A 24,937-nucleotide genomic window follows, 5' to 3' on the forward strand; every position below is an offset into this window, starting at 1 on the left:
AGTTACAATTAATTTTTTTTTGGCTTAAAAATCAACTATTCCAGTCAAAGATTCGTTATTTTAGTTGAAGTGTAAATATTTTACTGAAAAGTCTTTTTTCTTTTGTTTGGTAGAGATTTAATTTTTCAACTGAAAATTTAACTATTCATTTTTGGTTTAAAACTTTTTTTGTTTGTTTTAAAATTGATCTATTTGGTTGAAAATTTCCACTGATTTTCTGAAAATTCATATTTTTTTGTTAAAAATTGTTTTTTTTTATATATAGAAAGTTAACCTGTATGGTTACAAATACAACATATGTTGAATTTTTTTTTTTTTTTAGTAGAGTTTAATGTTTTAACTAAATATTTAACTATTCCATTTTTAGTTGAAGATTTATATTTTTTGTTGAAAAATTTACGGTTTTTTTTTTTAATTAGAAATGCCTCCTTTTGGTTGAAAATTCTTTTTTTTTAATTAAAAATTTGCCTTTGGTTTAAAATGCAACTATTCTAGTTCAAGACTAGTCACTTTAGTTTTAAGTATATATATTTTACTGGAGTATTTTTTGTTTGGTTGAGAATTAATTTTTTAGATTAAAAATTAACTATTCCATTTTTGGTTAAAAACCTATATTTTTGTTGAAAATCATAGTTGAAGATTGATATTTTGAGTTGAAAATTCAACTATGTTGTTGAAATATTTACGTTTTTTTTTATTAGAAATTCCCCTTTTTGGTTAAAAATTAATTTAAAAAAAATTAAAAATGTGTCTTTTTGGTTTAAAATCCAACTATTCTATTTCAAGATTCAACTGAAACTTTAACCATTCCATTTTTGAAAAAAATGTATCTTTTTTTTTATTGAAAATTCAACCATTTGGTCGAGAATTGTACTGCTTTGCTTAAAATTTATGTTTTTTTTTTGTTAAGAATTCGTTTTGATATAAACTTCTCCTTGGTTGAAAATTCAATTATTCCAGTTCAAGACTCATCTTCTTTAGTTAAAAATTAATTTTGTCTATTGTAAATGTTAAATTCCAATTTTTGTTGAATATTTATATTTTTTGTTTAAAAATAAACTAGTTTATTTTAAAACAATTTAAAATAAACTGTTAAAATAGTAATAATCATATAATAATATTTTAATTTAATATAATAATATTAAAATAGTTTATTTTTAAACAAAAAAATATAAATTTTCAACAAAAATTTGAATTTAACATTTACAAGACCAAATTAATTTTTAACTAAAGAAGATGAGTCTTGAACTGGAATAGTTTAATCTTCAACCAAGAAGAACTTTATATCAAAACGAATTCTTAACAAAAAACATAAATTTTTAGCAAATTAGTACAATTCTCGAACAAATGGTTGAATTTTCAATGAAAAAAAAGATACATTTTTTCAAAAATGGAATGGTTAAAGTTTCAGTTAAATCTTGAACTAGAATAGTTGGATTTTAAACTAAAAAGACATATTTTTAATTTTAAAAAAATAATTTTTAACCAAAAAGAGGAATTTCTAATAAAAAACGTTAATATTTCAACAATGTAGTTGAATTTTCAACTCAAAATATCAATCTTCAACTAAAAATGGAAATCTACTTAAAGATTCATAATGTTATTTAAAAATTAATCACTGGTTGAAAATTCCAGGGTATTTACTCACCTGGAAAACCTGGAATTGTCAGGGAATTTTTATATCCCTGGAAAAACCTAGAATTTTCAGAGTACTTTTTTAAGATCGGGAAATTTGTTCGAGATCCTGCTTCAATTTGTTGAAAATTGTAATATGAAATTAAAGAAAAAGGTTTTTTCATTGAAAAAGGAAGCTTCATGTTACTGGATTAAACTATTTTTTAACATTCTTTTTTTGTTTTAATAAGTTTTTTAAACTGCACATTTAATTGTTGTATGGTTGCTTAAAAATTAATGTTTTCTGCTCAAAATGTAGCTATTCAATTTTTTTTGTAGGTTCGATCTTTATTAGCGGAAAGTTCGTATATTTTGTTGAATTTATTGTTTTTTGGGTTATAATTCATCTATTCCAGGTTTATCATTTTAGTTAAAAATTAATTTTTTTGGTTTAAAAATCAACTCTAGCTCAAAATTTATCATTTTAGTTAAAAATATATTACTCTCGTTGAAAATTGAACTATTTTGTTAATTTTTTTTTGTAATTGAACTATTTTGTTAATTTTTTTTGTAATTGAACTATTTTGTTGCAAATTCACCTTGTTTTGGCTCAACATCAATTTTTTTAATTGAAAATGTAACTTATCCAGTTGAATATTCCATCTTTATTAGTTGAAAATTTATCTTTTTTATTAGAAAATTAATTTTTAACTGGGAATTTAACTATTACATTTTTGGTTGAAAATTTAACTATTTGGTATAAAATTGACCTTTCTCGGTTGAAAAATGAACAATTTAATTGAAAATTCGTCTTTTTTGGTAGAAAATTATTCTTGCTTGAAACTTTATATTTTTTGTTGAAAAGTCAACTATTTTTTTGAAAAATTTAACTATTTTGTTGAAAGTTTTTTGGGAGAGGGGGGGTTAAAATTAATTTATTGAATGAAGATTTTAACTACTCCACTTTTTATTCAAAATTGTCGTGGTTGAAAATTAACTTCTTTTGTTAAAAATTGATGTCTTTTGGTAAAAAAATCATCATATTGGTTAAACATTTTTTTAATCATTTTTATATTGAAAAATCGTCTTCTTCGGTGGAAAATCATTCTTCGAGGTCGAAAATTCCTTTTTTTTTCATTAAAAATTTTTTGTTTCAAATTCAACTATTACAGTTTAAGATACACAATTTTAGATCGAAATTTTTAACTTTAATTTAAATTGTTTGAATTAAACTGAAAATGGAACTACACATTGAATTTTTTGTTGAAAATTCAACTATTTGGTTGAAAATTGCTCTTTTTAAGTTGAAAATGGAACTACTCTTTCTACTCGTAGAAAATTGTTTTTTTTTCTTAGTAGAAAAATAATTTGTTAACTCAAAATGTTACTTATTCTATTTTTTATCGAAAATTATTGTGGTTGAAAATTAATGTATTTTGTTACAATATGTATATTTTGTTAAAAAAATTAATCTTAGTTGAAAATGGATTTTTTAAATTAACAATTGTTGAAAATTCAACTATCTGATTGAAAATTATTCTTTTTCAATTCAAAATTCAACTATTTGGTTTAAAATTTATACTTTCGTTGAAAATTCGGCTTTTTGGTAGAAAATTAAGTTCCGCGTTAAAATTTAAAAAAAAATTTTTGTTAAAACTGCTTACCTGGAAAACCTGGAATTATCAGGGAATTTTTATATCCCTGGAAAACCCTAAAATTTTCAGAGTACCTTTTTAAGATCGGAGAATTTGTTCGAGTTCCTGCTTGAGTTTGTTTAAAATTGTAATATAAAATAAGAGAAAAATGTTTTTTCATCGAAAAAAAGAAGTTTCATGTTACTGGATTTAAATGTTTTTTGAACATTCTTGTTTTTAATAAGTTTTTTTAACTGAATATTTAAATATTGTATGTTTGGTTAAAAATTAATTTTTTCTGCTAAAAATGTAGCTATTCAATTTTTGTTCTTTATTAGCGGAAAATTCATATATTTTGTTGAAATTTTTGAAAATTCATCTTTTTGTATAAAATGAATCTTCTTGCTCCAAACTTTATATTTTTGGTTGAAAAGTCAACCATTTGTTCAAAGATTTAACTATTTTGTTAATTTATTTTTAAATTCATTCTTTATTTTATTTTTTAATGAAAATTATCGTGGTAGAAAATGAATGTATTTTGTTAAAAATTTGTTTCTTTTGTTTAAAAATTCATCTTCTTGGTTGAAAATGAATTTTTTAAATTAACAATTAACTTTTATATTGAAAAATCATTGTCTTCGATAGAAAACCAATCTTTGCGGTTAAAAATTAATTTTTTTTCTTGGAAAATTTTTGGTATAAAATGCAAATATTACATATGAAGATCCATGTTCTTAGTTGGAAATATGTCAATTTAAATGATTTTGTTTGTAATTTTAATAAAAATCCTTTTTTTTTTGTTTAAATTTTTTTCCTGAAAATTAAACCATTTAATTTTTTGTTAAAGATTTAAATATCTGCTTCAAACCTGTTCTTTTTTAGTTCGAAATTCAACTAATTAGTTTCAAATTAATATATTTTTTAAATTCGTCTTTTGGGTAGAAAAATATGTTTTTAGTTTGAATTTGTATCCTTTTTTATTAAAAATGCAACTGTTTAGTTGAAAATTAATTTGTTTTGGACGAGGATTCAAGTATTTGTATAAAATTGTCTTTTTTGTTTTGAAATACAACTGATTTTTATTTAAAATAAACCAATTTTATAGTTGAAATATCAACTAATAAATGTGTGGTTGAGAATTTATTTTTTCTAGGTTGAAAATTTAACTACTTAGTTGAAAATGCAAGTAATTAGTTGAAATATAAATTACCTTGTTCAAAATTCATTATTTAATTTGTAGAAGATTCAATATTTTAGTTGAAAATGAATCTGTTTTTATTGAGGATTAAACTATTTTTTCGAAAAATCGTATTTTTTTGTTCAAAGCGGTTTTTATTTATAAATTAAAATATTTGTTGGTTGAAGTGTCAACTATTACATCACATGTTTCGTTGAGAATTTATCTTTTGGTGTTAAAAATTTAACTATTTGGTTATTTAATTGGTTAAATAATTAATTCGTTGAAAAATGTTTTTTAGTTGAAAACTCAACTTTTTAGATGAATAATTAACGATTTTGTTGATTTTTTTTTAATTAATTTTTTTAATTGAAAACTCAACTTTTTGCTTACAAGTTCACCTACCTTGTCAAAAATACAATATTCTTCACTTAAAAAGTTATAATTTTTGAGCAGTTTAAATTAAATTCATTAATTTTACGAAAAAGAATATATTTCCCTATTTTCGTAAAAAAAAATTTCCTTATTTCCCCTACTTTTATTCACAGGGTCTCTACTCACCTGGAGAATTTAAAAAAAAAACAAAAAAAATTATTTGAATTATTCAATTTAATAAGGCTTTAAATATTATTCACTAAATTATTCGACGGTGATGATAAATTTAAGAATATTTTGCAATATATTTTGCCAAAGCTTTCTAAATTGAACACACTATAATTAAATTCCTAGAAAATCGTACCGTTAAGAAATTACTTATCCTTTAATAAAGTTACTTTAAGAAAAGAAAAAAAAACAGTTACTTAATTTTATATATAAAAAATAAATAAATCAATACTTGACTTCTTTAGATATTTACAAGGACTGAAAAACAAACATTATTTATAATAAACTCGCGAAATTGTAATATTTTTTACATGATTTGAGTAGAAAAAAAACAAAAATATATATATAATGCCCAAGTTTTTATAAACTAAATTACTTGTAGAGAAAAAAGAAGACCTTCTTGCGTATAAAAGAGCGTGGTTTATAATTTATTTTTTCATACAAAGACATGAGAGACCAAATGTTGATACTTAATTTGCCAAATAACATACATTTTTTGTCACTTCTCGTAAGATTCGAGGATACTACGGTCGTTTGGATTCAAGAGGTATAAATTTGTTTATATATATCCCAAAAATAAAGACAACGTTTAAAAATAAAGTTCGGATTAACTTGACATTTGAGCTTTTCCATCGTCTTTGTGCACTTCAGCCCCGAAAATTGTGCACGATCTCAATTATTTTCAAAGCATCTTATTAATAAATTGAAAAATTCCCTGAGGAGTTCAATTAAAATAAAGAGTGACTCGAACTTTGAAAATAAAGTCCAAGTACTGTCCGAAGTTGAAAACAATTTGGGTGATGCTGCACCTTATTTCAACTAAAAATACCTGCATGTTGAGACAGGGACTGAGACCGTATCGCCAGTCGATTCGCAGCGATATCAAAATTACTTCAATAACTAATATTTTGTCCAATAAGCTCCTCTAATTTGTGAATTTTTTTTTCTTTCTATATAGTGAAGTACATTGATCGAATTGAAGACAATCAACACTCGTTGTGTATCATGTGCAATTACCTAGACTTAACTGGGGTAAATTTAGATAGCGAATTAAATTTAAAATATTTTTGTAATTTTAAAATACAGAAAAATTTCACTACTTTGAGGAACACGCGAATCGTGAGACGAAACGGCTTCTTTGCTCCTTTTCGAAACTAATTTCGCGCACCATCCATTAGAATAGAATAAAATTAATTTAAATTACTATAGTTATCGCTTATAATTAAACATGTACATTACGTTCTTAATTTTAAATACTTATCGCAAGTGGAGGGGCTTTTGTCGAAGGATACCAGTTCTATCTAGAAATATTTTTACTTTTCAAAAATTTAATTACGATTATCTAAAAAGGTGAGTTTCTACACTTCAAGTAACAGATTCTCTCCGCGACAAAATATTTTTTTTTTGAGATAATATGTATATTCGAATTTAGACTTCTATTAAAAAAAAAAACAACATTCTTTTTTTTTAGATTCTATAATTTTTTATATAAATTAGATGTTCCAATTTTCTTTTAATCTTTTTGATAATTTTACTATTTGTTTGACAATATAAATAGCAGATCTTTACCCAACAAAATCAAAGCTTATATTTTTTCCCAATTTATTTTCTATTTTTTTTCTATTCAGAAGAATTTTTTCCATGAAATTTTAAATTTTCAAGTATTTTAAAAATTGTAAACGTTTATTTCGATTTGAAAATTCGAAACCTTTTATGACTGAAAAATTCTGAACAATAAGATTCCCCACAATGTAAAATTCCCGAATTTAAACTATTACAAAATTCTTTTACTTCGATTCTATTAACTTATTAAAAATACAGTAATCAAATATTTTTATTGAGAAAATGATTTTTAATGCTAAAAGCGTCTAAAATGGTTGTTTGAATTTAAAATAACTACAGTTGAAATAAGTTCTTCAACCAGAAATATATTTTTTTTCAATTATTGTTATTTTATATTCAAACAAAAAGTTTAGAAACTTTAAATATTAAAAATAATACTTTTCTGATGAAAATATTTGATTATTGTATTTTTAATAAATTAATAAATAATATTTATAAAAAAATTAATTGTTTAAATTCAGCAATTTTCTGTCGGGAATGTTCAAATTCGGTCATATGAAGTGTCGAGAATTTTATTATTCGGTAATTTTTTAAATTAACAAAATTTTATTATTCAGGAATTTTATTATAAGAAAATTTATTATTAGAAAATTTTATTATTCGGGAATTTTCCAATTCCGGAATTTTACAGTGTCGGGAATTTGACTTTTTGGGATTTTTCAGTCGTCACAATAAAAATTTCCGAATAATAAAATTTCCGAATTGAAAAATTCCCAAACTTGAGCAATAAAGAAATTTTTTAAATATATTTTATTTATTTATTTAAGATACAATAATCAAATTTTTTTTTAGAATATTATTTTTAATACTTAAAGTTTCTAAAATTATTGTTTGAATTTCAAATAACTACAATGAAATTAAATTTTCACCCATAAATATATGTTTGTCAATTATTGTTATATTAAACTTAACAAATAATTTTAGAAACTTTAAATATGCAATACATTTTTTTCAATAAAAATACTTGATAACTGTATTTTTAATAAACAACAAAAATATTTAGAAAAAACCATTTTCAATTGTTTAAATTCGAGAATTTTCGACTTCCGATATTTTATAATTCGGCAATTTTCTGTCGGGAATTTTATTATTATGTAATTTTATAATTTAGGAATTTCTTAGGTCATCCTTTATAAATTTACCGAATAATAAAATTTCTGAATAAAAAAATTCCAGAATTTAAACAATTACATTTTTTGACATTAAATTTGATACATTTATTAAAAATACGACGGTAAAAATAATGTTAATTTTTTTTAATGTTTGCAGTTTCTAAAATTATTTTTTTAATTTAAATTGAAAAAAAAAACTTTCATCTGGAAGGATATTTTTGTCAATTATTATTTTAAATTCAAACAATAATGTTAGAGAGCTTAAATATTACAAATAAGTTTTTTTCAGACGAAAATATTTTATTAATGTATTTTTAATCAATAATATTTATGAAAAACAATTTTTAATTGTTTAAATTCGGCAATTTTCTGCCGGGAATTTTCAAATTCGGTAATATAAACTGTCGGGAATTTTATTATTCGGTAATTTTTTAAATTAGGAAATTTTATTACTCAGGAATTTTATTATTAGAAAATCTTATTATTCGGGAATTTTACTTTTTAGGATTTTTCAGTGGTCACTTTAAAAATTGCCAAATGATAAAATTTGCGAATTGGGAAATTCCCGAATCTAAACAATTAAAAAATTGCTTTAATTAAATTTTAATTATTTATTTAAGATACAATAATCAAATATTCGTATTAAGAAAACTATTTTTAATACTTAAAGTTTCTAAAACTATTGTTTGAATTTGAAATAACTACAATTGAAATAAAATTTTTATCCAGAAATATATTTTGGTCAATATTTTCGACTTCCGATGTTTTACAATTCGGCAATTTTCTGTGGGGAATTTTATTATTCCGTAATTTTATAATTTAGGAATTTTATTATTCGAAAATTTTGTTATTCGGGAATCTTACAGTGTCGGGAATTTTACTGTATGGGATTTTACGGTCGTCCCTTATAAAATTACCGAATAATCCAATTTCTGAATAAAAAAATCCGAATAATAAAACTTCTGAATTTAAACAATGAGATTTTTTGTTATTTAACTTTTATTTAATAATCGAAAATACGATAATCAAATATTTTGCTTTAAAAAAAAAACAGTTTTAATCTTTACACTTTCTAAAATTATTTTTTAAATTTAAATCGAAAGAAACTTTTATCTAGAAGGATATTTTTGTCAATTATTGTTATTTTAGATTTAAACAACAGTTTTAGAAATTTTAAATATTAAAAATAGTTTTTCTCTCATGAAAATATTTGATTAATGTATTTTCCATAAATAATATTTATACAAAACAATTTTAATTGTTTAAATTCGAGAATTGTCTAGTTCGGATAATTTATAATTCGGCAATTTTCTTTCGAGAATTTTCAAACACGGTAATGTTATAAAATGTCAGGAATTTTATTATTCGAAAATCTTTTTATTCGCGAATTTGCACTGTCGGAAATTTTACTTTTTACGATGTTTCAGTGCATCGTTCACAAAGAAATTTTGAAAATTACTTTTTCTGGAAAAAAAATTCTCTCTGTCACAAAAATGGTTTGGTCCGCATAAAACTTTTAATGTCCTTTTCCTATAAGAGAAGAAATTTAAAAATATATATATTTGAAAAAAGGTTTTTTTTAAAAAACTTTTTGAAGTCTGCAAGAACTTTTCGAAAAAGATGTGAAAATTCAATTTTATGAAAAAACATATAAAACATAAAACCCACAGAATGTCTTCCGTATAGAAGGTCAAATTTTAAAAAATCGAATCCAGCTTGTTAATTTTCAGTTTGTTTCAAATTTATGTAAGGAACTCGAAATAGGATGGTAATAATCATAATAATCCTAGAAGAAAATTATCTTTTTTTTTTTAATAGGCATCCAAATTAAAATAGTAGTAACTTTTTGTGAATTTTTTTTCTTCTAAATCCGAAAAACAAGTGTCGCTGAAAGTTTAGAACCTGCCTGATTTGAAATGGATTCGATCATGTTAATAATTCCCATTTGAAGACAACCTCGTCTGAAATTGATTTGAAGAAATAATTTTCACGTTAAAAAAGACCCGGGACACTCGATGCCTTATTTAAACTTCTAATTAAATTACAATTGTCGAGAGAGCCCCTCCACGTTAGTCGAAAATTCAATTTGTTAATGTTTTATAATACATTTTCCTATAATGGCCAAATTGACGTGTTTCAGCAGAAGCTCGAAACTCGATACAAAACTAGGAAATCGACTCGCTTGACAACATTTAGGAGGTACAAGTTGCTTTCAAAGGTTAGTAATTAGACCTTTGTCGCCCGTCAATTTCCAACCGTTTCAACGTCAATCTGTTGTACTAATTTTCGCTTTACATCGTCCACGATTATTATTTTGTAAAGAGTCCTGACTTTTGGGGGTGGTTATACATCATTACGGAAGTGTTACGTCTTTACCATAAAAGTGCAAAAACGCAGAATTCGAGTAGCGATAATCACGCTTTCGTTATTTTTTTTCTCTGTGTTTTCAATTAATAAATTATTCAATCAATTAATTATTTGATTGATTACATTTATTTTAGCGAGACTCGAGTCCCGCGCATCGAACATGTGTATTATATTAAACTGGCCACAGATATCGGAGACAATTGAAAAATTACAGTCGTGAAGTGGTCCTAAAAAAATAAAAATTTTGTCAAAATACTTTTCAACCAACATTATTTAGTCTGCGGGATGTTTTACTTGTCAGCAAGACTCAACCAACCTTGAATGCTGGGGTTGTTGCATATATTCAAATATTTTTTTTTTAAGAAATTAAAAGAGCACTAAAAAAGAAATATAATTACTTGATAAAAGTTTTTTTAAAGTAAGTTTTAAGGTGTCCAGCGATTCCTCTAGGTACAAAATTCAAGGTCATTTCCAGACTTTCCAGGTCCCATTTTTTATATTAAATATTCAAATAACCATTTGTTATGCATGTAAAAGATGAAACATTTAATTTTTTATTGGCCAATAATTTCTAAAGAATGCAAAATCATAGATAAATTTAAAATATTTTTCGAACATAAATCGCATTTTCGAAATCTTTCAGAATATTTTTGAATCATTGCTAAGTCTTTGAAATCCCGGACATTTTTTAAATCTCTGTGAAATTTCTAAACATTTCAAATCTTTTGAAGTATTTAAAATCTTTTTGAAATCTTTTGAAATTTGTTGTAAAATCTTTGAAATCCTTGGATTCTTTGAAATTCTTGTGAAATTTTTCTTTAACTTTTGTTTATGAAAACTTTTGTGTGAAATCCTTGATATCTTTTAAAATTTTGCAAATTCTGGATATACTTGTGAAATCTTTTCTTCATTTTTTCTACTCATTTGAAATCACTGGAATATTTGAAACTTTTGTTAAATATTTTGAAAGTTTCTAGAAAAGTGTGAACGTGTTTAAAATCTTGGAAATCTTTTGAAATCCTCATGAATTCTTTGAAACATTTTGAAATATTCTTAAAAGTTGGAAATGATTTAAAATCTTAAAATCTGAAAATTAAATTTAATTAATTCAACAATGCTTGTTTGTCCTAAAAAATTGATTCGCACATTTAATAATTTCAAAAAAACGCGCCATTTATAGCCAATAGGGCTGTCAATGCGACGCATGCGTGCAGTGGGGGAGCGGAAGCAAATATAACCTATTTTTTTTACCATTTTTTAAATTTAAAACGTGTTTAAAAAGTATGAATAAGGGACGAAAAAGATGTTTAAAATTCTCAGAATTTTATATAAATTGAGATCTGTGAATTCTGACGGTGCCAAATGTGTCAAAAGTCGACAAAAGGGTCAAAAAAAATTTCTCCAACTACCGACTGGATACATTGTTAGTCAGTGGAGCCACTGCATTATTCTGATTGGTTCAGCGTTTTGCAGGATCTGACGTCTCAAGGTCACAGAGATTGAACATGAATTTCAATACTTTTTTTTTGCTCTAAAGTAGTACTCAAAAACTTTTTAAATTGACTAAAATTCTTCGAATTTTATGCAGAATTTCAAAAATAATATTATATAAAATCCACGCAACAACCCCATTAAAAGTTGGTTATGTAAATCAAATTTTAATCGAAATATCCAAACGAAATATTGAAAAACTTTCATTTGCATAAATGAACTATTTTTCTTTGACTTTGTTTCTACCTAATTTGGATTTTTCTATTAAAATTGTGTATTCTTCACAGTTTCTGATAGTTATCATATATTTGGTTGTACACAAAAGATGCAGTATTTTTGTAAAATTTTTGTATTTCAGTAGAAAAAAAGAATTTTTGCATCGCATATTTTTTGTTTCATCAAAAACTTGTAAACAGCAGTATGAAATTTTTTTATCGGAGCTCTGCGAGAGAAATGGAGGGAGGTTTTTTTTCTTCTGTTTTTCGCGAGTCTGGCAATTTGCAGGATGAAAAACTGAAATCAGTTTCATGAAAATAAAAATGATTTCGAGTCACGCCCTGATTAAAAAATTCATATTCCAACGCCAAACTTGATTTAAAAAAATAATAACCACTGAATATGGTTAAGTGTAAACCAGATCTATCAAAAAGTTCCGTTGACAATACAAAGAGTAGGAGAATAAAAATATTGAATCTAGAAGGAAAAAGTTAAAATATTGTACCATTTGTGCTATTTGCAGTAGAATTAATTGGATTAATTGGATTAATTGGAGAAAACAATCCAATTGTTCTTTTCCACAGAAATCGACTCGAACCATCGATACGCGCTAAAAGGCTTTTCACAAAAAGAACTTTTAATTGTGACAATGCCCATTTGATCAGGGGTCAGATATAATTTTTTATAGTACGGAACCGTTCAAGTATTTGGCATTTTTTTTTAAACAATCCATTTGGAACATGTGCACATTTTCACGATTTTATTGTAAATAATGTTCTTTTCCAGTCTTTTTAAATATATAAATGTGCCATAACAGTACTATTAATATGTCAAATTAAGTAACTGTTTTTTTTAAATTGAAAAAGTAACTTAGATTTAATTAATATGTTCAATTTATAAAGATTTTTAATAAAATATAATAATAAAATAAGACATCATTTCTTGAATTTGTCGCACAAGTCCCCGAAGTAGAGTAAGAATTAAAGAAATTTTTGTTTTATCTTTCTATAGTTAAAATTCAGTTAAATTTTTAGTTCAAAAAGTTAGTTACCAACCAAGATAAAAAAAGAATTTTCAACAAAATATTGAAATTTCCAACTAATTCAATGAATCTTCAACAGAAATAGTTGATTTTGGAACAAAATACATAAATCTTTAACCAAGTAGTTGGGTTTTCCACCAAAAAAGATCTTAATTTTAAATTTAAAAAAAAAAGAGTTGAATTCAACCAAAAAATCATCCGAATTTTCAACTAAAAAGATTTTTCAGTCGAGAGAGAGAGAAGAGATTTCAATAAAACTGTTGAATTTTTAAGCAAAACATTGAATTTTTAATAAAATACACGAATTTTCAAGCAAAATTTTGAAGACGATTTTTCTTCAAAACAGTTCAATTCTCGAACAGAAAAATATCACTTTTCAACAAAAAATATCACTTTCAACAAAAAACTTAATTTTTAACCAAATAAATCAATTTCTACCAAAATATATAAATTTGCAACCCAAAAAGACAAATTTTCAACAGAAAAGTTAAATTCAATAATATAAGGATACTAATTTTACAAAAGAAGAAACATTGTTATTTAATTTTATATTACGAATTAACAAAATTTATGCATATTATTCAAAAAATTCCGTGACAATAAAAAAAAACCCCAGATGTTGAAAATTGAACAATTTTCTTAAAAAGAAATACTTTCTAGTAGCAAATTCAACTGAGTCAAGAATTCGTCTTTTTGGGTTAAAAATTTAACTCTTCTCGTAGAATAAAATTCATACTTTGTTGCTGATAAGTCAGCTGAAATATTTATTTGCTAAAAACGATTTTTTCTGAAAATTCGTCTTTTTGATTCAAAAATTAATCTCTTTCAGTAGAAATATTGCAACTATTTAGTACTGAATTCAACTATTTTGCTAAATATGCATTCAGTTTGGTTCAGAAAAAATTCGTCTTTTCGAACTAAAAATTTAATTTTTTTCGTGGAAACTTAATTTTTGTTAAAAAAATTATATTTTTAATATAATTTGCGATATTTATCACAAAAAACTATCTGTTTTAAGAGAAATGTAATTAATTTGAAAAATCTTTTTCGTAGAAACTTATTTCTTGTTTAAAAATTTATATTTTAATCGTGAAAAATCAACTGACATTTTTTTTCACTAAAAATTCAACCCTTTTTCGCAAATTTCTCTCTTTGATTTAAAAATTCATCTTTTTCAGTAGAAGTTTTTTTATGAAAATGCAATTTTTTGTTAAAAACAATTCTTCTTTGCTATTTGGTAGAAAATTAATTTTGTTTTCAAATTATTAATTCAAACCTTTGGTTGAAAATTTAGCTGTTTAGTGGAAAAGCCTCTTTTTTTGTTAGAAATTAATTGTTTATCTGAAAATGTAACTTTTCCAAATTTTTAGGGATTGATCTTTGTAATATACTCCTTTTTTTGGTAAGAAAATAATTTTTTTTAGTTTAAAATTTCAGTTTTGTTTGGTAAAGCTGCATATAATTTTCGTGGAAATTAAATTTTTTGCTAAAAAAGTCATATTTTTTTGTTTGAAAATTCAATTTCCGTATCGAAAATTCGTCCTTTGGCTTGCCGGTTCAACAATTTAGATAAACTTTTATTTATTTCTTAGGCGAAAAATTTCTATTTTTTGAAAATTCGTCTTCTTGGTCAAAAAAACTGTTTTCTTGTATAAATTAATTTTTTTTATTGAAATATAAAGTATAACACTTTTATTTTGGGAATTTATCTTTTCAGGTTGAAAATTCAACTCTATGTACAAAATTTAATTATTTTGTTAAAAAAGTCAAGTATTTTGTTTAAAAATCATCTTTTATGGTAGAAAAGAGACTTTTTTTGATTAAAATAAATTAATAAATATGACATTTTTAAAATTTGTATCTAAAATACTGTTTTCTTCCCTTTATAAACGATCAAATGGACATGGCCCTTTCATTTTTGTTTTCTAGTCCCCAACTAAGCGTATGCAAATGATCTAGTTACGATTTCCTGAAAATCTATGTATTTCCAGACTACACCCTAGGACTAAACTTTCATTTTCTTTTGCCGGGCTCTGCCGACATGACATATTTTGTGCTCAGATCTTTCATTTTATTGAGTATGCGGTAGACGCCACGGTGTTTCTGACCCATTGTCGAATGGAATTTCAAGGGTACATTCAGCCTTAGATTGAAAAACAAAACAAAAAATGAATAATATATACCAGAAACTTAGAAGGAGTTTCTTCGCGGGGAAAAAAAGTTAAAAAACGACAATTAAATAAAAAAAAAAAAACAAAAAACAGAAGACTCCTGAAAACGCGATAAAGGACTCTTGTAATTTCGCAAAATTAAGTTTCATTGCCTCAGCCCTATTTACAGAAACGACTCTGGCCTGCCATCCTCCTCTCTCGAGGTAATAATCGAGGCTCGAAATTCATTTTTCAAAGTGATTGTACCTCGTCTGAATGTTTGCAATTCTTGAAATTGTGTGTGGCATTCTCTCGTTTTTTTCTGTTTCATTTTGTTTGTTTTTTTTGTTGTTGTTTTTTTGGGTCGAGGACGTTTGGACGCAGAGGACTTCGATCTGAGAAAAGGCGACGACGACGCGAAATTCTCTCACATGGAAGCGTTCGCGTTTTTCCAGCTGACTTTCTGTATCGAGCAAGTGCGAGTTGTTCCCATCTGCTGCTGGCCGATTATCACCCGTTCACGTGAATCGTTGCCGTTGCTCGAGGGTGGAATTTGATCGCGGAACGTGATACAGCGTGTCGGGAATCCTGGACGATGTCTCGTCGCTGTCGGTGCGTGTACACTTCCAAAGTTCATTCTGGATCAGCTGGCTGGCAACTCGCCACAGTTCTGATTCTGTAAGAGCTCTCGCAAATGGCACTCTGACATCGGCATCTGTCTTGTACGAGCACTCTGTTTCTTCTGAAATTAGGCAAAAACAAAGAACAAAATTTAAAAAATTTAAATTTGATTAAAATCCAAATTAAAAATCCTATTTAATGTGCAATAATCAAATTGATGCAAGCTCCTGTTGAAAAAACAAAACAAGAAACCAACGACCAAATTTGGGCCACAAAGAACAAACAAAAATTTTTTAAAATCCTATTGTGAACTGAAAAATTCACAAAAAAAAAAAAAAATTTCGGACTAAAATAAAAAAAGAGGAAAGAAAAAAGAGAAGGCAGCCAACCACATTCCCTTCCTATTAAATTATGCTTGCCTTGTTAAGGGTACTGTATGAGTACCGAAACGTTGATAATGCAATTTTATTATTTTTATTTTATTTTAAATGTTTTTTATTGTAATTTGATAATAAAAGTAAAAAAGACGAAAGAAAGAAAAAAGAGGGAGGGAGGTGTGGTTGGCTGCCTTCTCATTTTTCTTTCCTCTTTTTTTTATCTAAGTCTGAAAATTAATTATATTCTTATTTATTTTTAAACACTTTTCAGATTATAATAGGATTTTTTTCTTCGTTTTTTGTTTTTGTTTGTTCGTTAAAGTCCAAATTTAGTCGTTGGATTCTGGTTTTTTTTACAGGACTTTGCATCAAAACAAAAAACCAAAAAACTGGAGATACAAATCGAGATTTTGTAATTAATTACGAAATCATCCATAAACTAAGTTACTAATTTTGGCTTTTTTTAAAACCCTTTAAATGAAAAAAATTTTAATTATAAAAAAAAACGAATTATCTACCAATATTTTTTTTACTACATTATTGAACTTTCAAGACAAACTGACGAATTTTTGCTACAAAATAGTATAATTGTCAAATCAAAAGTATGACATTTTTATTTAAAAAAATAATAATTTTATATACTAACAAAAAGTTTAATTTTTAATTAATTTGGAATCTTCAATCAAAAAATTCATTTTTAACAAAGTGGTTCAACTTCAAAACCTTGTTAATTTTTTTACCAAAAAGATGAAAATTAAAAAAAAATAAAAAGATTAATTTACTGCAAATAAGACGAATTTTCAATCAAATTAAAGAATTCTCAACCAAAAAGTTGAATTTTCAATTAAAAAAGCTGAATTTTTAAATAAAAAGATTAATTTACTACAGCACAAGAAGAATTAGAAATTATTATTATTATCCAGAATTAGCAACAAAAAAGTTGAATCTTCTACTCAACTAGATAAATTAAAAAAAAATTTTTTAACAAAATAGTTTCATTTTAACAAAAAAAATGAAGTTTTACTTAAAGAAGAACTGTTTTCAACCAAAAATGGAATAGATACATTTTCAATTAACAAAGTAATTTTTCATTAAAAAAAAAAAAACAATTTTTAACAAAAAAAAATATAATTTTCAATCAAAGAGATGAATTTTTAACGATAATTTTGAATCTTCAATAAAAAAATTCATTTTTAAGAATGTAGTTCAATTTCAAAACCTTGTTAAATTTTTTTACCAAAAAGATGAAAATTAGAAAAAAATAAAAAGATTAATTTACTAAAAATAAGACGAATTTTTAATAAAATTCAAGAATTCTCAACTAAAACGTTGAATTTTCAACTAAAAAAAAAAAACAAATTTAAATAAAGATTAATTTATTACAAAACAAGACTAATTTTGAATTATTATTATTATCCAGAATTATCAACAAAAAATTTGAATTTTCTACTCAACTAGATTAATTTAAAAAAATGTTTTAACAAAATAGTTTAATTTTAACAAAAAAATGAATTTTTACTTAAAGAAGAACTGTTTTCAACAAAAAATGGAATAGGTAAATTTTCAACTACCAAACTAATTTTCCATTAAAAAAAAAACAATTTTTAATAAAATAAAGTATAATTTCCAATCAAAAAGATGAATTTTTAACTACAATTTTGAATCTTAAATCGAAAAATTCATTTTTAAGATAGTAGTTCAACTTTAAACCCTTGTTAAATTTTTTACCAAAAGGATGAAAATTTAAAACAAATGAAAAGATGAATTTACTATAAAAAAGACAAATTTTCAATTCAATTTAAGAATTCTCAAACAAAAAATTGAATTTTCAACTAAAAAAGATGAATTTTTAAATAAAAAGATTAATTTACTAAAAAAAGACTAATTTTTAATAAAATTTCAGAATTAACAACAAAAAGTTAAATTTTCTACTGAATTAGATTAATTAAACAAAAATGTTTAACAAAATTGTTCCTTTTTAACAAAAAAAATGAATTTTTACTTAAAGAAGAACTGTTTCCAACAAAAAATGTAATAGATAAACATTCGATTGCCGCAAACATTTTTCAAAAAAAAAAAAAAAATTTTCACAAAAAAAGTTTGATTTCCAAACAAAGAGATGAATTTTTAACTAAAATTCTGAATCTTCAACCAAAAATTCTTTTTAAAGAAAGAAATTCAACTTTAAAACCTAGCTGTTAAATTATTTACAAAAAAAAAATGAATTTTTAAACAAAACGATTAATTTTCTACCGAAACACACGAATTTTTAACGAAATTCAAGAATTCTCAACCAAAAGCAGAATTTTTAACTGAGAAATGTTAATTTACTACAAAAAAGACGAATTTTGAATAAAAATCCAGAATTATCAACCAAAAAGTTGAAGTTTTAAGAAAGATTTTTTTTTTTAATTTTCAAGAAATTAGTCCAATTTTAGAACTTAGTTGTTAAATTATTAACCAAAATATGCATTTCTAAACAAAAAGATTAATTTTCTACCGAAAAATATATTTTTTTAACTAAATTTAAGAATTCTCAACGAAAATGTTTAATTTTTAAGAAAGAATTTTTTCTAATTTTTAAGAAAGTAGTTCAACTTTAAAAACTGGTTGTTATGCTTATAACCAATTAGATGAATTTTTAAAGAAAAAGATTAATTTTCTACCAAAAAACGAGTTTTTAACAAAATTCCAGAATTCTGAACCAAACACTTGATTTTCAATTAAAAAAGACGGATTTCAAAATAAAAAGATTAATATACTACAAAAAAATACGAATTTTAAACAAAATTTAAGAATTCTGAACCAAAATGTGTAATTTTTAAGAAATAAAGATTTTTTAAAAAAAGTTTTAAGAAAGAACAGCCGAATTTTTAAACAAAACTAATAATTTTCTACAACAAAAAAAAACGAATTTTTAATAAAATTCAAGAACTCTAAACCAAAAAGTTGAATTTTCAATTAAATAAGACGAATTTTTAAACAAAAAGATTATTTCCAATACAAAAAAAAAATTAGAATTTTCGAATTTAAAAATTAACAATTTTATTTAAAATTATTCTTTTTTATTTAAATTCAACTGTTTTTTATTTAATAGTAAGATATTTTTTGGTTGAAAATGTATCTCTATGGCCGAAAATTCAATTCTTCTATTGAAAAATTCTCGTCTGTTAGTTGAAAATAAATTTTTTCCACAGAAAATGTAACTATTCCATTTTTGATTGAAAATAATTTCTTTTTTAGTTGAAAATTGACTTCTTTTGTTGCAAAATTTATATATTGTTGGAAATTCAATGTTTTTATCTAAAAATTTCACTGTTCCATTTTTGGTTGAAAACTTATTTTTTTGTTGGAAATAAAAAAAAAAAGTTAAATATTCGTTTTATTTTAGTAGAAAATTTACCTTTTTTAGTTAGAGCTTCAAATATTTAGTTAGAAATTTATGTTTTTATATGAAACATTTTGGTTCGAATTTCAACTATTACATTTTTATTTGGAAATTGAACTATTTCTTTCTTTGTTGAAAATTGAACTATGTCATTTTTGGTACAAAATTTATCTTTAGTAATTGAAAACTCTACTATTTGTTAAGAAAAAATAGAGAATATTATCAAACTACGCACTTTAAATCTTTTAGTAGACAACAAGATTATGCTTGTAATATTAAGAACTACTTAAGAAAAATAGACCAGTAATTAAAATATTACAGTTTTTCTCTTCAAACTGAATAACTTACTCTTTTGCTTTATTTTATAAATTAATTCTAAATTTTATTGATAATTTGTATTTAAAAAAATATATATTTTCACCTTTTTGAAGCTTAGCTTGGACCCTCATTTTATTCCAAACAAATTTTCAAATCTCTAATTCGGAACGGACCAATATTTGAATTTGAAAAAGAAAAAAAAAAAAATTGAAAAATTTGAAAATAATGGAAAGCCTAAGCTTAAAATTTGAATACAAACTTTGTTTACCTTTCTTCTGAATGGAAAGCAGCCTCTGTTCTCATTGTTTGGTGGAGGATGATTTATCAGCAGATCAGGAGTGGGTGTATTGTTCAACCCAAGTACGTTATTAAGCTCCTTGAAGCACTCCGTCTCCACCATCTGGGGGGAAAAAAATGCAGCCGCATATAAGTCTCAAACTGCAAGACAAGTGGATGCCTATTAAAAGAGCAACCTTATCAGTTACTCTCCGCCTATTTGATCGAAAAACCTTTTGATCTTCATATCAAAGTGCTTCTCGATCTTTTTATGCTTGAAATTCGAATCGCAGATCGGTTTTCTCAAACGTCTACAGAGATTATTCCAGGTTGGCTGATTCCAAATAAAATTGCAAAAAATACTTTAAAATATCTTCAAATCTTTAAAACCCTACGATATCTGTAACTTCTTTTGAATAAATTCTTTTAAATCCATTAAAATATTAAAATCCCTTTAAAATGATTAAAACTCCTTGGAAATCCCTTGCAATTTTCGTAACTTCTTTAAAATGCCTTTGAATCTTTTAAAATACACTAAAATATTTCAGTCTTCGACAGCCTTCAAACTACTGAAACAAATAAATTTCTTGGAATCTTTTTAAATATTTCGAATCCATTAATATCTGTTTAAAGCTCTTCAAAACTTTTGACAGCCCTTGAAAACGGAGAATCTTTTACAATATCTTCAACTGTTTGGAATTCTTTTAAATCCCATTCAATTAATGAAATAAATAAAAAAATGTCTTTGTAAACTTTTAAAATAACCAAAGTTATTTAAAATACTCTAAACTCCTTTAACAATTTTAATGCTCTTGAAAATGCCAAGGAATTTGAAAAAAAAACTTTATAAATGTTTCAAATCCTTTGATCATTTTATCAGTTGACTTTCAGAATCAATTAAATTAAAACTTTTTAAAATTCATTTAAAAAAAATCACTGAATTAAGTAGAAAAGATTAAATTTAGAGAAATTCAAGTGAATTAAAAACATTAAAGTGAATTAATAAAATTAAACAAAATTTCAAAGAATTTAGGATAAATTAATAATAATTGAGGGTGAATTATGCCAAATCTCTTAAATCATTAAAAACCCTACAAAATACCTCACTTCTCATAAATAAATTCTTTAAAATCACTAAAATATTATAAATTCCCGTGAAATTCTATAATGATATTTTCTGAAATCATGAAAAATATATTAAAATACATTAGAAGTTTTGAAAATGCCCTAAAATCCCTAAAATTCCTTCAAATTATTGAAATCTATTAAAAATTTCTCGGACTTCAAATTATTATTGAAACCGATTAAAAACTTCTCGGAATCTTTATAAATATCCTGAAATATTTCAAAGAATTCAAGATAATTAAAACCCAGTTATAGACCTGAAATGAATAGTTATTAACCCACGAATTAATTTATTGAATGAAAAGTGACTAATGTGACATTTTCATTTTAAAAAATGACTAATAATAACTGTGTGACAGCCCTTATTATTTTTTACAGGGTGGCCGTTTTAATCGACGAAATAAATTTCCTGTTTTATCCCGGTTCGCAAACATTTTTTACGGTCTATGAAACTTAAAAACTGAACAATAAAGCTACAAAATTTCCCACTTGAGGTAATAAAAACTGAACTTTAAATGACAGCACTCAAAATGTAACTGTTAAATTTTGAACTTTTAAAATTGAAATTTAAAACTTTTTAATTAAAAAATGTTGTATTCAAATGTTCAATAATTTAGGCGTATAAAATTGAAGGTACTAAGATTTTTCAATACAAAAAATATAATTCCACGTTATCATTTTCAATGCTCTATAAATTAAAAAATGAATCAATGAACTTCAAAATTTTCAAAATTATATGATTTTAAGGAATTTTAAGTTAGAAACATCAAATATTGAAAAATTGCAAAAAAATTTAACTGAACACTTCTTATAATAGAAATTCAATTATTTTCTTTTTAAATAGTTTAAACATCGTTGGAAAGCTTTAAAATTTTATTTCAAAATCTTGAGAAATCTAGAAGTTGTTTTAAATTGGTTTTAAATTAAAAATTATTTTGGAAATTTTTGCAGAACTTCTAAATATCTATCAAAATTATTTGATTTTTTTTTACAATTTTCAAAAAATACTGCAAATTTTAGAAAATTTCTTTAATATTTTCATGCATAAATAACAATTGAACATTTATTATTTGTAGGCGAGCTATTTTAAGAGAATATTTCAAAAGTTTTTCAAAGCTTTAAACAAAATTCTCAAAAAAGATTCTAGAAGATTTTAAGAAACTTTCTAAAATTTGCATGTTAATTTTTAATCTTTTTAAAACATCTAAATATTTCTTACAATGACTCAAGTTTAAAGGCTCTTCGAAATTTTAACGATTCCAGGTTTTATATGTCAAACAATTCAATTCAAGATTCTTTACTTTTAAATATTTGGTTTTAATTTACTTGTCTTAAATAAAAATTCAAATATTGCTAAATATTCAATAATTAATCTTTTTTTTTCAATTAAAAATTTCAAATTGAAAGGGTTAAAAATTGAATATTTTAGTTTGAAACAATATTTTTAACTTAATAAAATCCTTTAATTAAGAATATTTTGAACAAAATTCAAGAATGCTCAACCAAAATGTTTAATTTTCAAGAAACCAATTTTTTTAAATTTTAAGAAAGTAGTTCAACTTTGAAACCTAGTTGTTAAATTCTTAGCCAAACAGATGAATTTTTATATAAAAAGAATAATTTTATACCGAAAAAAAACGAATTTTTAACCAAATTCAAGAACTCTGAATCAAAAACTTGGAATTTCGAATTAAAAAAAGACGACTTTTCAAATAAACAGATTAATTTACAACCAAAAAAGACGAGTTTAAAATAAAATTCAAGAATTCTCAATTAAATTTTTTTATTTTTAAGAAAAAAATAAATTTAAAAATAAAATTTACGAAAGATCAGACGAATTTTTAAACAAAAATGTTAATTTTCCACACACAAAAAACGAATTTTTAATAGAATTCAAGAATTCTGAACCAAAAAGTTCAATTTTCAATTGAACAAGACGAATTTTAAATAAAAAGATTACTTTTACTACCAAAAAATAAGAATTTTTGAATTTAAAAATGAAGTATTTAATTTAAAATTAATCATTTTTGTTTAAATCAGTTAAAGATTCTTTACTTGTAAATATTTGCTTTCCATTTTCTTGTCTTAAATTGAAATTCAAATATTGCTAAATACTCCGAATAATATATTCTTAATTAAAGGATTTTATTAAATTTAATAAAATCCTTTAATTAAGAACATAATATGAAGTTATTTTTAACTTGAAAATAGTTTTTTTGTTCACTTTTTATTGCTTAAAGTACAGATATATTTAAAAAATCTATTTATTTATTAAATAAAAATGTTTTTTATCAAACATTTTTAACATCTAAGACTCTTATTTTTTATTCGTTCAATTCTTTAAAAAAGCATTAAAAAATGCTTCAAATTAAAAATTGAAGATTAGAAATAAACATTTTAAATGAAAAATTTTTAAAGTAAAAAATTTTTGAATTACGCATTGTAAGCTAAATAATAGCATAATTGAAAAACATAAAAATTCAACTAACTATTTAAAAACTGTTGAAATCGAACGTGGACAGATTTTTCTTCTATAAATTTGTAAAATTCCCGGTAAAAAAAAATTCACTGTCATTTCCCGGTATTTCCCGGTCTCAAAAAATTCCCGGTTTCCCGGTCCAGCGGCAACTCTGGTTATTTTTTTTTTACTGGTCTTCCATACCATGTGCATTTGCGAATTTCGTTTCGACCTCCAGACGTTTCTTACATATCTGTTTTTCTCGGACACGCACGCTAAGGCGTCATTACTAAATTATTTATTTTTTTATTTCATTCAGACTCGTCAGTCAAATAGTCTCCAATTGACATCGATTGTGGACTGACGCTTATGAAATTTAAATCCTGGTTAGAGAATCAAGTCATGCAGAAACAATAAAATTTATATTGTTCGAATTTGTGTTTTGTGAGCCAGTGTGCGGATTAGTTTTCGAATCAGGGTGTCTACATGTCCGTGAAATTGTGAAACCCGAATTGTAACTTCGAATTTGGGACAGAGATTAAATAAAACGAATACAAAAGAATTCCCGTAAATAATTTAGAAAAATATTCAGACCTGGAACAGGGAGTTTTCGAAAATAATTATAACTCTAATCTGCGACATCAAATTTAAGTAAAGAAATATAAGTTTTAGCTCACAAAAAATACAATTACAATTTTTACAGTTGGAGAAAGAATTCCGTAAAGAATTATAATTTTACTTGGAAATATCCCTGTTCCAAATTTTGGAAAAAGAGAGTACTATAATTCTTAATTCTATTAGAAAATATCATTTATAAATATAATTGTGACTTGGAACAGGGCAATTTTGTAAAAAATTATAATTTTCATTTCAGGTTCACTTTAGAACAGGAAGATAAGTTTTAATTCTGACTTACGGAAGGGAATTAAAGAAATCCCTGTTCAAATTTAGAATTATAATTCTTTATCAAATTTCTGAGATCAAATCAGAATTCAAATTAGTATGAGCAAAAACTATCTGATGCTCGGAGTCAGAATTATAATTCTTTTCTGAAATTTCTTTTTCCAAATCAGAAATATTTTCATTGTTTTGAAACGTTTAGAAATCTCTTGAGCCCTTCAAAAATAGTTGGAAATCATTCGAATCTTTTGAATTCTTTTAAATTGTCCGGGAAAAAATAAAAATTAATCGGGAGATAACCGGAGATTTAAAAACATACATGCCTGCTATTATTTTAATTTTGTTAATCGATCAAAGGATTAAATTGAAAAAATTAAATGAAATTCATGTTTCAAAAATTTGTTTAGATCTATCAGTTTCAATTGAAAAGGAACTTCAAATTTAC

The 24,937-nt window shown here is 24.2% G+C and overlaps 1 protein-coding gene across 1 annotated transcript in view; it reads right to left on the minus strand.

The window, feature by feature from the left end:
- Positions 1–15,114: 15,114 nt before the first annotated feature.
- LOC117174977 (G protein-coupled receptor kinase 2) overlaps positions 15,115–24,937 on the minus strand; it is a 112,422-nt gene continuing 102,599 nt past the window's right edge. The window contains exons 7-8 of the mRNA XM_033364455.1: positions 20,002–20,133; positions 15,115–15,771 (exon numbers count right to left, since the gene is read on the minus strand). Coding sequence (XP_033220346.1) covers positions 15,673–15,771; positions 20,002–20,133 — 231 coding nt within the window. The 3' untranslated portion in view covers positions 15,115–15,672. The remainder of the gene's footprint in view (positions 15,772–20,001; positions 20,134–24,937) is intronic.

Source organism: Belonocnema kinseyi, chromosome 6 (assembly GCF_010883055.1).
Source record: "Belonocnema kinseyi isolate 2016_QV_RU_SX_M_011 chromosome 6, B_treatae_v1, whole genome shotgun sequence".
Classification (NCBI taxonomy): Eukaryota; Metazoa; Arthropoda; class Insecta; order Hymenoptera; family Cynipidae; genus Belonocnema; species Belonocnema kinseyi.